Genomic DNA, 14,427 nt, shown 5'->3' with positions numbered 1-14,427 from the left:
TAAATTAATATAAAGTGCTGCCGAACTTGCTGGGTTATAAAGATAGATGATGATCCGGCCAGTGTAGTGGTGGGCCCCTGGGCCAGATACAGTATCCTAAGCCCTCATCCCTAATTGGCCAACTTTATACAGGTATAGGATCTGTTATCCAGAATGTAGAGACCTGGAGTTTTCCAAATAAGGGATCTTTCTGTAATTTAAATCCCATGCCTAAAGGCTACTGAATATTCTTTTAAATATTAATTAAACCCAATAGGGCTGTTCTGCCCCCAATAAGGGGTAATTATATCTTAGTTGGGATCAAGTACAGGTACTGTTTTATTATTACAGAGAAAAGGGAATCATTTAACCATTAAATAAACCCAATAGGGCTGTTCTGCCCCAATAAGGGGTAATTATATCTTAGTTGGGATCAAGTACAGGTACTGTTTTATTATTACAGAGAAAAGGGGATCATTTAACCATGAAATAAACCCAATAGGGCTGTTCTGCCCCCAATAAGGGGTAATTATATCTTAGTTGGGATCAAGTACAGGTACTGTTTTATTATTACAGAGAAAAGGGGATCATTTAACCATGAAATAAACCCAATAGGGCTGTTCTGCCCCCAATAAGGGGTAATTATATCTTAGTTGGGATCAAGTACAGGTACTGTTTTATTATTACAGAGAAAAGGGAATCATTTAACCATGAAATAAACCCAATAGGGCTGTTCTGCCCCCAATAAGGGGTAATTATATCTTAGTTGGGATCAAGTACAGGTACTGTTTTATTATTACAGAGAAAAGGGGATCATTTAACCATGAAATAAACCCAATAGGGCTGTTCTGCCCCCAATAAGGATTAATTATATCTTAGTTGGGATCAAGTACAGGTACTGTTTTATTATTACAGAGAAAAGGGAATCATTTAACCATTAAATAAACCCAATAGGGCTGTTCTGCCCCCAATAAGGGGTAATTATATCTTAGTTGGGATCAAGTACAGGTACTGTTTTATTATTACAGAGAAAAGGGAATCATTTAACCATTAAATAAACCCAATAGGGCTGTTCTGCCCCAATAAGGGGTAATTATATCTTAGTTGGGATCAAGTACAGGTACTGTTTTATTATTACAGAGAAAAGGGGATCATTTAACCATGAAATAAACCCAATAGGGCTGTTCTGCCCCCAATAAGGGGTAATTATATCTTAGTTGGGATCAAGTACAGGTACTGTTTTATTATTACAGAGAAAAGGGGATCATTTAACCATGAAATAAACCCAATAGGGCTGTTCTGCCCCCAATAAGGGGTAATTATATCTTAGTTGGGATCAAGTACAGGTACTGTTTTATTATTACAGAGAAAAGGGAATCATTTAACCATGAAATAAACCCAATAGGGCTGTTCTGCCCCCAATAAGGGGTAATTATATCTTAGTTGGGATCAAGTACAGGTACTGTTTTATTATTACAGAGAAAAGGGGATCATTTAACCATGAAATAAACCCAATAGGGCTGTTCTGCCCCCAATAAGGATTAATTATATCTTAGTTGGGATCAAGTACAGGTACTGTTTTATTATTACAGAGAAAAGGGAATCATTTAACCATGAAATAAACCCAATAGGGCTGTTCTGCCCCCAATAAGGGGTAATTATATCTTAGTTGGGATCAAGTACAGGTACTGTTTTATTATTACAGAGAAAAGGGAATCATTTAACCATTAAATAAACCCAATAGGGCTGTTCTGCCCCAATAAGGGGTAATTATATCTTAGTTGGGATCAAGTACAGGTACTGTTTTATTATTACAGAGAAAAGGGAATCATTTAACCATTAAATAAACCCAATAGGGCTGTTCTGCCCCCAATAAGGGGTAATTATATCTTAGTTGGGATCAAGTACAGGTACTGTTTTATTATTACAAAGATAAAGGAAATCAATGTAATAAAAATGTAATTATTTGATAATAATGGTGCCTATGGAAGTTAGCCTTCCTGCGATTAGGATTCTGGATAATAGATTTTTGGAAAACGGATCCCATACTGTTCTAACATGTCTGAAATCACATTCCATAATAATAATAATAATAATAATAATAAAATCCTACAAAATCCCCCCTGCTCACATTGCAGAATAATCACTAAATCCCTGTTACCCGCCCGTTCTTTGGAGCTTCCAATTTTTTGGTGTTACAATTTGATTCTAGATTAGGTTTGTGTTACTGTACAGCCCAAGGCAAATGTTTATTGTGTTAGTGCTACAAAAGTCTCACAACGTCCCATTACACCAAACAAGTCACTGAGAAGCAAATATTGACTAAGTAATTGGTGTAATTGGAAGCGTTGGAGTTCCACACCCAGCCAGTGCTGACAGGTACTGAGCACAGAATGCAGTCCCAACGGGTGGCAGATTGGGAACCAGCCTCAACTGTAGGGGGCAGCGAGGATAGTTAGTTAAATAAGCAGTGCATAATGGACTCTTCCTATCTGTAATGGTGGCCATACAAGTTAAGGTACACTCTTTTGACAAAGTCATCAAACAAGTGGATCTTCTTCTGATATGGGCACCTAAGGGGGGCGATATCGGGCTAATTCTATCATTTGGCCCTAGGGCCAAAGTATTGCATTACAATGAAGGGGGTATTAAGATGAGGACCACACCAATGAGCGAATATGGTCCCCGATCCGACGGGAAAATCAAAGCTGCTCTATTGACACCTGGCCAATTTTCAGCCAGATATCAATCGGGGAGGCCCGTTGGGGGGGTCCCATACACATGCAGATAAGTTGCCAAATCAGTCCAACTGACTGGCCAAACTGACTCCCCTAGGAAGTATCAAAGCAATGCGTGGGGGGGTGGGGTTCAGCCAGAAGAATAGAAGAGGACAACTTGGGGTGAGTCCTTGTATATTGTCCTGGATACACCAAGGTATTTTTGTACATTTCTAACTATATTTATTAAAGGGAACTATATACATTTTGAACAGTGATGGGGTCTTCAATGTTTTTAATGGAGGACAATGGTGGTGGGCAAAAGGCCTATATTGTGTGTATAAGACTTAGGTCGTATAGAATACGAAGTAAAAGAACTGAATGAAGAGTGTGTCCTTTCACAGAAGAAACAGTAAAAATAGTCATTATTCCATTTCCCTCTTTTTTTGTCGTTCAAAGTTCTTACTGGAAATCTAACAAGAAGGTTCTGAGGCAGATGATCAAAGACACATCCGATGGCCCAGTGCACGTTCTGCTACAGAGAGTCTTTATCGACCCCTTCCGGAACCACGTGCAACATTACACGCTCTTCTTGTCAAACCTCACCGAGGTACAGCGCAACCTTCTGCGTGAACTTGCTCCCCAAGTCTTTTTACATTTGACTGTGGCTCACAAGTACGAATGGTTGGGGACCCTGCTGTAACCCTAGAAACATTGACCATTTCTTGGTCAATGACATTGACAGATTGCTTGGTACCCTGGTAGGCCAGTCTGACCCTTTAGTGGACTCAAGGTGTTTTTAGTAAGAGCAATAAAGTCAATATAGCAACAATATGGCCCTAACATGTATACAATAGATATATTTTTCAGAAATATCCATTATAACCAACAAATCACTTCCAAAAACACATTTAGCACAACCCATATTATACACCATCATTTCGGGACTGAGCTTCACCTGCAAGTAACTTGCAGCTCCCACCCTCCTTAGCTACAGTCAGGTGATGCCAATGGGCCAATAAAAGGGCACTTATTTGGGGGGTTTAACCATGAAAGCAAGTAAGTTGCAGGTAAAACTCAGTCCCTTTGTTAAATGTTTAATGAAGCAGTAGAATTCTTACTGAATCAGATACAAATGAGTGTAGGACTGGCCAGACCGGGGGTGAGTGAGTGTAGGACAGGCCAGACAGGGGGTGAGTGAGTGTAGGACTGGCCAGACCGGGGGTGAGTGAGTGTAGGACAGGCCAGACCGGGGGTGAGTGAGTGTAGGACTGGCCAGACCGGGGGTGAGTAAGTGTAGGACTGGCCAAACCGGGGGTGAGTGAGTGTAGGAGGGGCCAGACCGGGGGTGAGTGAGTGTAGGACAGGCCAGACTGGGGGTGAGTGAGTGTAGGACAGACCAGACCGGGCGTGAGTGAGTGTAGGACAGGCCAGACCGGGGGTGAGTGAGTGTAGGACTGGCCAGACAGGGGGTGGGTGAGTGTAGGACTGGCCAGACAGGGGGTGGGTGAGTGTAGCACAGGCCAGACCGGGGGTGAGTGAGTGTAGGACTGGCCAGACCGGGGGTGAGTGAGTGTAGGAGGGGCCAGACCGGGGGTGAGTGAGTGTAGGACAGGCCAGACCGGGGGTGAGTGAGTGTAGGACAGGCCAGACCGGGGGTGAGTGAGGGTAGGACAGGCCAGACAGGGGGTGGGTGAGTGTAGCACAGGCCGGACCGGGGGTGAGTGAGTGTAGGACTTGCCAGACCGGGGGTGAGTGAGTGTAGGAGGGGCCAGACCGGGGTGAGTGAGTGTAGGACAGGCCAGACTGGGGGTGAGTGAGTGTAGGACAGGTCAGACGGGGAGTGAGTGAGTGAAGGACAGGCCAGACCGGGGGTGAGTGAGTGTAGGAGGGGCCAAACCGGGGGTGAGTGAGTGTAGGACAGGCCAGACCGGGGGTGAGTGTAGGACAGGCCAGACCGGGGGTGAGTGAGTGTAGGACAGGCCAGACCGGGGGTGAGTGAGTGTAGGACAGGCCAGACCGGGGGTGAGTGAGTGTAGGACTGGCCAGACCGGGGGTGAGTGAGTGTAGGACAGGCCAGACCGGGGGTGAGTGAGTGTAGGACAGGCCAGACTGGGGGTGAGTGAGTGAAGGACAGGCCAGACCGGGGGTGAGTGAGTGTAGGACAGGCCAGACCGGGGGTGAGTGAGTGTAGGACTGCTGTGCCTACATGGGTATCCGATAGCCCTTGGGACTCACACAAGCCCAGGGACAAAACTAGCAGCTCCATCAGTTTTTTTCGTCCCCTGCTTCACAGGATTCAGAAGCGGAACCTCTCTCAGACGTTCTCAATACCTTTGTGGAACTTCAGAGACATATCAGTCAAATTCTGGACGAAGCCTCCCAAACAAAAATACTGTGGTCACAGATATCCAATAAATTAACGGTAGGTTGGAAGCTGAGCCGGAACCGATAATCAGGTGACCAAGCTTTGTTGGAAACATTCAGATTAATTATTTGCCCCTTTCCAGCTTGCCCTGTGCCACCCTGAGCGCAGATTACAAGAAGACAGCAGGAATGTCCCAGTTGCCGTTGCCAACGGGAGATATGAGAGGGTCCTTCTATTCAATGACATGCTGGTGTTCCTTCAGGTAGGCACGGAATGTTCTAGAACTGCTAGAGAACATTGCTTTATCCAAGTGCTTTTATGGAATTTTCTTCTCTTTCCTCATTAAGGGTCACGAGTCCAAGAGCTTTGACTTAAAGACAGTTTGGGTCGATTCAACAGTAAAGCAGAAATCCGAGCCCAACAAGTAAGTTTGGGTGCCAAACGACTCGTAATAATCAGAGGGACGGCCCGAAGAACAATCCAGTGGTTTTACTAGAGAAATAGAAAAGCCTTTACTGTTTATTGCTTTTTTTTTATAGGGACCTACAATGTTCAGGGTTCAAGTCCATGTAGAAGTCAATGGCAGAGGGCCCTTCCCTTTCCTTCAAGTTCTTTCTTCTGTTCAAAACTTTAGATATTTCACTGGATTTTATCCGAAAATCACAACTTTTTCCGAATTGTCGCAGCGACAATTCGATAAAGTCTGGATTTTTTCAGCTACAATTTGATAAAATATGGGCTTTTGCAGCGACAATTTGAAAAAGGCAAGTTTTTTACGACTTTTCTAGGACTGGCTTTTCCTTGCGACTTTTTTTTTTTAGTAAATATCAGATATTCAGGAAAAATTAATTTAGTCGAATTTGAAAATGAAAAAAAATGATATCAAGGGGCAGATTTACTAAAAATCCATAATTTCTCATCAGTTTAAATTGGTGCTTCGTGGTGAAGATTGTGCTATGTAAGGTTGCCACCTGGCCGGTTAAATACCTGTCAAGGCCAGGGCCGTTATTAGAAATGTACTAAATTACTAAAATTGTAATATCTTTAAGTTGAACCCCTGGCCTGCCCCTGTAAGCCCCTGATCCGCTCAGAATTTAGCTGAAACCCTGATCCTTCGGGAGTCTCTGTGACATCATAGTTCTGCCCCTTTCATAATCAACCCGCCCCTTTCATAATCAACCCGCCCCCTTTCTTCTAAAACTTTCTTCTAAAAAGGTGGCAATCCTAGTCACATGACTCTCTGAAAATTGTATATTTTAAAAAATAAAGTACCCCCCTGTTTTAAAATAAAGGATATTAGAAGTCACCTCGGAGTTCCATGACCTGTATAAAGCCCTTGGCTTACACTCTATCTAAAGATGACATTTATTGGAAAGTCAATTTTCTTCTTCTCACTGAATGTTTGTGAGAAATAATGAATAATGTCACTATTATTTGGCCTTGGATTACATCAAATGTTTTATTTTGCCCCACAGCTATTTGCTAAGGATAATTACGCCAGAAGATGAGGTCGTTCTCTGTGCAAAGGAGCCTCAATGCCAGGTAAGTGCAAGAAAGCCTCGATATAACACACATTAAGGGATACATTCATCAAATCATGAGTTTGAATCCCGAAATGGGTAAAATTCGGATTGGATACGATAATTTCTGTTTGATTTTTTTTTCGATTCAGGTTTTTTTCTGCTGCAAAAACTCTGAATTTGAGTTATGGTTCGAAAACTTGAATGTCTGGTATTTATTAATTCAAAAAACCCAAAAACTCGAATGTAAAACTTCCCAATGTAAAAGCTTGCGAGTTTCTATAGGCGTCAATGGGAGCTGTCCTAGGCAAAGTCAAGCCATATGTTCAGTTCGAGTTTACCAATTTTATTTGAGTTTGAAACGTGAAAATTTACCACTTTAATAAAAAAGTGAGCATTCGATATGCGAGTTTGATCAATTTAGAAAAAACAAACTTCAATTCATAAATCTGATAATTGATAAATAGTGGTGAGCGAATTTTTTCACCAAGCATGGATTCGCAGCAAATTATCGCATTTCGCCATTGGTAAATTGTTTCATGAAACTTAAATGAAAATTTGCTGCAAAAAAAATTTGTCACAAAAATAGCCGTTGGCGACAAAAAAATAGATGCGGGTGACAAAAAAAATAGCTGCGGGCGACAAAAAATAGATGCGGGCGACAAAAAAATAGCCGCGGATGACAAAAAAATAGATGTGGGCGACAAAAAAATAGACGTGGGCGACAAAAAAATAGATGCGGGCGACAAAAAAAATAGCAGCGGGCGACAAAAAAATTGTGTGATAAATGCAATTTGTGAATTTTCTCCGCTGTTTCGCGAATTTTCTTGCTGTTTCTTGCTGCAAATTTGTATGGTGAAGCAAACCGGGACAGATTCGCTCATCACTATTGATAAATAAAACACAATAAAAAAACGAATTCCTGTGCAAATAAGATCATAAAACCTAAGCAAACCATAGGGGCACCCAGTCTGACCAGTTCTTATTGGTTTTCCGCTAGGGGCTGTGGCTATGGAAGATAAATCAACTGATTCGCCAAGTACTAAATGGCAGCAGGGACTACCCCTTGTGGGGTAAGGCCGGAGAAGTGACCAACCCACCGACGTGCCGCTTCTCTACCTACACTTTCAGGAACGAGGGCAGATTTAAGGAGGCCACTTACGAAGGAGACATGTCCTGGGGGAAACCTCATGGAAAGTAGGTATCAGGTTGTTAATTTCTTATAGGAAGTTACATCATGGACACTGACCCATGTACACTTCCTGTTAGGGCTTAATAATTGTTGTATTAGTGTTTAAAGGGGACCTGGAAAATTATTCCAAATCCTTTTCTATCGTGTTAGTAGAGCAAAATAAACTTTACTTACACCATATAAACTATTTAATTTTTTTACCCTTCAGTCTTGTAATTTACAGTCTCAGGAAGCAGGCCGGCGCCATTTTGTGTGCACTTTTATTCAGGCAAAGCTTTGTATCACCCCAAAATCTTATGCATTTGGCATCTAGGTGATATCTAGGAAGTGCTGAATGGAAAGTAAAAGTAATTATAATTAAAAATCTGTGCTGTCAATCATATATTGCCTGCCCCGCCTCTATGCCTGCGGCATAGAGGCGGAGCAGGCAATATATGATTGACAGCTCAGATTTTTATATACATTTATAACAGGTATGGATGATTTCATTAAAAAAAAGAATTTGGATTTCATGTTTTATTTTTGAAAGGATTATTATTATACAGGTTTTTATAGTCATTGTCTCATCCCTGTACAATAAATAGTTTTTTTGTTCCTCATTATACTATAGAGGCACGCTAAAATGGGCAGATGGACGCAACCATGTTGGGGATTTCAAGTTTGGTCAAGAAGATGGGTAAGGCACAATCATATGTAGACACCAGACACATAGGGGCTGATTTACTAACCCACGAATCCGACCCGAATTGGAAAAGTTCCGACTTGAAAACGAACATTTTGCGACTTTTTCGTATGTTTTGCGATTTTTTCGGATTCTGTACGAATTTTTCGTTACCAATACGATTTTTGCGTAAAAACGCGAGTTTTTCGTATCCATTACGAAAGTTGCGTAAAAAGTTGCGCATTTTTCGTAGCGTTAAAACTTACGCGAAAAGTTGCGCATTTTTCGTAGTGTTAAAACTTACGCGAAAAATGCGCAACTTTTCGCGTAAGTTTTAACGCTACGAAAAATGCGCAACTTTTTACGCAACTTTCGTAATGGATAGGAAAACTCGCGTTTTTACACAAAAATCGTATTGGTAACGAAAAATTCGTAAAGAATCCGAAAAAATCGCAAAACATACGAAAAAATCGCAAAATACCGATCATTACGAAAAAAACGCAATCGGACTCCATTCGACCCGTTCGTGGGTAAGTAAATCAGCCCCATACAGTATGACTTTAATTGTTGTTGTTTTGAGGGGCAGGTACTTTTTATGGAAGTGTTTTGCTACACACTTTCAAAGGGGAAATTAATCCCATAATTGTATTCTATTTCACACATTTTCAAGGGGAAGTTGATTTTTTTTATCTTTCATTTTGAAGTTTGACATGGGGCAAGGCATTGTCTTAGTTTCCCAAGTGCCCTCAGCCATGTCACCTGTGCTCTGATAAACTTCAGTCACACTTTACTGCTGCGCTGCAAGTTGAAGTGATATCCCCCCCCTCACCCCCAGCAGCTGATCAGCAGAACAATGGGAAGGGAGCAAGATAGCAGCTCCCAGTAGGTATCAGAATAGCACTCAATAGTAAGAAATCCAAGTCTGGCTTGGGACTCCTCCAGTTACATGGGAGTAGGAGAAACAATAGGTTAGCTGAAAGCAGGTCTAATGTGTAGCGCTGGCTGAAAGCTCAGACTCAGGCACACTTTACTGCTGCGCTGCAAGTTGGAGTGATATCCCCCTCACCCCCAGCAGCCGATCAGCAGAACAATGGGAAGGGAGCAAGATAGCAGCTCCCAGTAGGTATCAGAATAGCACTCAATAGTAAGAAATCCAAGTCCGGCTTGGGACTCCTCCAGTTACATGGGAGTAGGAGAATCGAAAAGTGTGTCTGTAGGAGCAGCGGGGAAAGAAGCGAAGTTGAATTCTGCTAAAATATTTCTGTAGTCAGGCAAGCAGTCAGGAATAGCAATTCATTTACAAATAACATATTAAAAATTGTAATGAATATATATTAAAAAGCGCAAAAAGTTTTATGTGGGTAAAAAATAACCACCTCTCTTTTTTTGTAGGTTTGGTATCTGCCTGATTCCCAACTCTTCCCAGGACCGATACGATTGCTATAAATGCCATTGGCGGAGTGGATCCATGGAAGGTTATGGAATCTGTGAGTAAGTAACTTAACGAGACGCCGAATTGTGTTTGTTCACTTACTGCTCCACCAGCTGATAGGGGACACTTGGTACTCCAGCTGCAGCAGAACTACAACTCTCTCTGTAACACATAACTTTTTTGTAAGGGGGAAATAGGAAAAGATATTATATCTCTACAATCATATATTCCAGTAGTTATGTTACTTTTATGGGAAGGTTTTAATTTGCCCCAGTAAATAAGAGATCGCCTCTGCACCTCTCTTTCAGGTATGCTGATGAGTCCGTGTATAAAGGCTACTTCAAAGATAACATGCGGCACGGGTTTGGAATCTTAGAGTGTGGGGCGCCGGACACAAACCCATTTAAATACACTGGCAACTGGGATAGAGACAAGAGGTCTGGCTATGGAGTCTGGGAAAGTAAAAACAAGTAAGAAATTCTGCATTTAATGCACAATATTAGATTAGGTTTTTGTGATTAAAGATTAAAATAAAAATAAAGACTGAAATTCCCATGTTGTTTCTCCAGGGGTGAAAGATACATTGGGATGTGGTTGAACAATAACAGACACGGCCCTGCCATTATACTCACAGACTCCGGTGCCTGCTACCAAGGGATCTTCAACTCCAATAAAATGGTGGTAAGATAATTGTGGGATAATTCAAAGAGGCAAAGCTATCTGGTGCATAAACATAATACTAGGCTGAGTAACTAGTCATAAAGAATATAAACTTGTTGGGGGGCCCCCTTGTCTGTTTTCTAGCGTCATACACCTAGTGCCTTCCTTATAGGCTGGTTATAAAAATAAGTAAATATGTCTGATGCGTCAATATGGACAATTAGGGGCAGATTTATCAAAGTACGATTGTTTCCGAAAACAAAAAAATCTATTTTTTTTCGTACTGTCCTTGGGCCGGATTGGAGCTGCAGAGTGCCATTGAGCCCTATGGGAGACTTTCCTTGGGCCGGGTTGGAGCTGCAGAGTGCCATTGAGCCCTATGGGAGACTTTCCTTGGGCCAGGTTGGAGCTGCAGAGCGCCATTGAGCCCTATGGGAGGCTTTCCTTGGGCCGGGTTGGAGCTGCAGAGCGCCATTGAGCCCTATGGGAGGCTTTCCTTGGGCCGGGTTGGAGCTGCAGAGCGCCATTGAGCCCTATGGGAGGCTTTCCTTGGGCCGGGTTGGAGCTGCAGAGCGCCATTGAGCCCTATGGGAGGCTTTCCTTGGGCCGGGTTGGAGCTGCAGAGCGCCATTGAGCCCTATGGGAGACTTTCCTTGGGCCGGGTTGGAGCTGCAGAGCGCCATTGAGCCCTATGGGAGACTTTCCTTGGGCCGGGTTGGAGCTGCAGAGCGCCATTGAGCCCTATGGGAGACTTTCCTTGGGCCGGGTTGGAGCTGCAGAGCGCCATTGAGCCCTATGGGAGACTTTCCTTGGGCCGGGTTGGAGCTGCAGAGCGCCATTGAGCCCTATGGGAGACTTTCCTTGGGCCGGGTTGGAGCTGCAGAGCGCCATTGAGCCCTATGGGAGACTTTCCTTGGGCCGGGTTGGAGCTGCAGAGCGCCATTGAGCCCTATGGGAGACTTTCCTTGGGCCGGGTTGGAGCTGCAGAGCGCCATTGAGCCCTATGGGAGACTTTCCTTGGGCCGGGTTGGAGCTGCAGAGCGCCATTGAGCCCTATGGGAGACTTTCCTTGGGCCGGGTTGGAGCTGCAGAGCGCCATTGAGCCCTATGGGAGACTTTCCTTGGGCCGGGTTGGAGCTGCAGAGCGCCATTGAGCCCTATGGGGACTTCCTTGGCCGGTTGGAGCGCAGGTGCATTGGCCTATGGGGCTTCCTGGGCCGGGTTGGAGCTGCAGAGTGCCATTGAGCCCTATGGGAGGCTTTCCTTGGGCCGGGTTGGAGCTGCAGAGTGCCATTGAGCCCTATGGGAGGCTTTCCTTGGGCCGGGTTGGAGCTGCAGAGTGCCATTGAGCCCTATGGGAGACTTTCCTTGGGCCGGGTTGGAGCTGCAGAGTGCCATTGAGCCCTATGGGAGACTTTCCTTGGGCCGGGTTGGAGCTGCAGAGTGCCATTGAGCCCTATGGGAGACTTTCCTTGGGCCGGGTTGGAGCTGCAGAGTGCCATTGAGCCCTATGAGATGCTTTCCTTGGGCCGGGTTGGAGCTGCAGAGTGCCATTGAGCCCTATGGGAGACTTTCCTTGGGCCGGGTTGGAGCTGCAGAGTGCCATTGAGCCCTATGGGAGACTTTCCTTGGGCCGGGTTGGAGCTGCAGAGTGCCATTGAGCCCTAAGGGAGACTTTCCTTGGGCCGGGTTGGAGCTGCAGAGTGCCATTGAGCCCTATGGGAGACTTTCCTTGGGCCGGGTTGGAGCTGCAGAGTGCCATTGAGCCCTATGGGAGACTTTCCTTGGGCCGGGTTGGAGCTGCAGAGTGCCATTGAGCCCTATGGGAGACTTTCCTTGGGCCGGGTTGGAGCTGCAGAGTGCCATTGAGCCCTATGGGAGACTTTCCTTGGGCCGGGTTGGAGCTGCAGAGTGCCATTGAGCCCTATGGGAGACTTTCCTTGGGCCGGGTTGGAGCTGCAGAGTGCCATTGAGCCCTATGGGAGACTTTCCTTGGGCCGGGTTGGAGCTGCAGAGTGCCATTGAGCCCTATGGGAGGCTTCCAAAATCCTGCACTGAAGGATCAAAGTCAGAAAGGTTTTCCTGCTGTGTACGAACATTCAGATACGAAAATTCTGTGACTTTCAGAAGTGAAGTTTATTTTGTTCGAAAAACACAACAGAAAAGAATTTGGGATTATTTCTTAGGGTCCCCTTTAAATACTTACCTATGGTATCTTTTTTAGGGTACAGGAATTCTGCTGTCAGAGGACTCCACAATGTACGAGGGCGAGTTCACAGAAGACCGTTTGATGGCTGGAAAGGTCAGTTTCCCATCTACTTTTGTATTTATTTATACAGCCATACCCATTGCTTTCCATTCCTACTATACAATAATTCCAACAAGAGGTCAAATAAAATAAAAATAAACACAGTAACAAACAATGGAGCAGATTTAGGGCACATTTTTCAAAGTACGATTGAGTCCGAATACAAAAAATTTGTAAGTTTCAGAACTGTGCGTATTTTTTTGTGATTTTTTTTTCGTTAATTTGCGCAACATTTTCATACCTTGCGACAATTCTTGCGTCAAAATTGTATCTTTTGTACTTTGCGACAATTCTTGTGACAATTTGTGCAACAAAATCGTATTTGTCGCAACAACTACGAAAGTTCAGAAATTTTTGTATTGAAATGAAAAAAAAATCGTATTTCGTGATTCGGATTCGTACTTTGATAAATCTGCCCCTTAGTAAATGTAAACATTTTTTTGTACTAAATTTCTCGTATCAGATTGGGATTTTTGGTTTTTTTGCCCCGGTGTATTTATTATTTGATGCTTGCATTTGAAAATGCCCAAGAATATTTTTCATGAATTGAGCAAGGTTCCCATAGACGGTTTTAGCAAGTTAAGAATTCTTGAAAACTCTTAAGAATTGTCAAGAAAATGCAATGACTGAAAACTTCCAATCCAATTAATGACTGGCTTGACCTTAGAACCTCAGTTCTAAGCTCCAACATTTTTTATTGAAATTCAACTCTGGCAAAAAGATCAACAGAAAAAATAATTGATCCAAGAGCAGATGACTGAAAATTCAAATGAAAGTTTTCGGGAAAAATGACAAATTGAAATATTTTCATATCTAATTTTTCTAAACTCAAATTTTTGAGATTTATACTCGAAAAAATAAAACCTGGCGAGCTTCTGTATAAAACAGAGGAAGGGGTATTTTCATAATTCAAGTTATTTTAAAATGTAAGTTTTTTTAAAAAATTTTAAAAAATTTGAATGGAATAATGATTGTGGCAATAGAGTTTTATTTTTTTTTGTAAATAAGTTCTAGGTAAAAAAAAATCACAAAAAAACAGCAATTGCTGAAAAGACACCATTCAATCGAGATTATTCCAGATTTTTTTTTTTTTACTTTAGTAGATCAACCTTCCCATAAAGAGCAGGAATAGGTTTAGCTAAATTTTAGGAGGGCACTTACAAGTGCTCGATTTTTTTGTTATGGTTGTGGCCGAAAACCAGATTTTGTCGCACAAAGCTATTTTTTCGTTTATTATGCAACAAAAATACAACAAATCCAAATACAAAAATATACCAGCTAAAACCTGTTGAGATCATGTGGAAGTCAATGGCTGATCCCTTTTATAACTGGAGAATGTTTCTTTTAATTGTTTTAGAGGTTTTGTTTTTTTTTCTACTCTGTCTTTTGTGCAAACGTATAAAAAAAAAAAGTAAAATTTTTTTGTGTGACAAATCAAAAAAGTTGCGTTTTTTTAAGCAACTTTTTTCCGTTCATGCTTTTTCAGTTCAGATCTTTTGATAAATGAGTTTATTAAAGGTTTTTAAAAACCATAAAATGTTTGTAAATCCCCCACCCCCAGGGGTACATTTACTAAAACTCTAACATTTC

General features: G+C 42.8%; 1 protein-coding gene across 8 annotated transcripts in view; it reads left to right on the top strand.

The window, feature by feature from the left end:
• Window positions 1-14,427, top strand: part of als2cl (ALS2 C-terminal like) — a 55,460-nt gene that overhangs the window by 23,319 nt on the left and 17,714 nt on the right. For all 8 annotated transcript variants that reach the window (XM_031904066.1, XM_002939366.5, XM_031904067.1 and 5 more), the window contains exons 6-16: window positions 3,156-3,306; window positions 4,993-5,121; window positions 5,207-5,326; window positions 5,412-5,488; window positions 6,540-6,606; window positions 7,585-7,781; window positions 8,387-8,452; window positions 9,830-9,928; window positions 10,178-10,339; window positions 10,439-10,550; window positions 12,754-12,831. In XM_031904066.1, coding sequence (XP_031759926.1) covers window positions 3,156-3,306; window positions 4,993-5,121; window positions 5,207-5,326; window positions 5,412-5,488; window positions 6,540-6,606; window positions 7,585-7,781; window positions 8,387-8,452; window positions 9,830-9,928; window positions 10,178-10,339; window positions 10,439-10,550; window positions 12,754-12,831 — 1,258 coding nt within the window. The remainder of the gene's footprint in view (window positions 1-3,155; window positions 3,307-4,992; window positions 5,122-5,206; window positions 5,327-5,411; window positions 5,489-6,539; window positions 6,607-7,584; window positions 7,782-8,386; window positions 8,453-9,829; window positions 9,929-10,177; window positions 10,340-10,438; window positions 10,551-12,753; window positions 12,832-14,427) is intronic.

This window comes from Xenopus tropicalis, chromosome 6 (genome assembly GCF_000004195.4).
Source record: "Xenopus tropicalis strain Nigerian chromosome 6, UCB_Xtro_10.0, whole genome shotgun sequence".
In the NCBI taxonomy this organism is placed as follows: domain Eukaryota; kingdom Metazoa; phylum Chordata; class Amphibia; order Anura; family Pipidae; genus Xenopus; species Xenopus tropicalis.
Note: the sequence above shows the minus strand (reverse complement) of the source record. Positions and strands in the feature narration are given on the sequence as shown.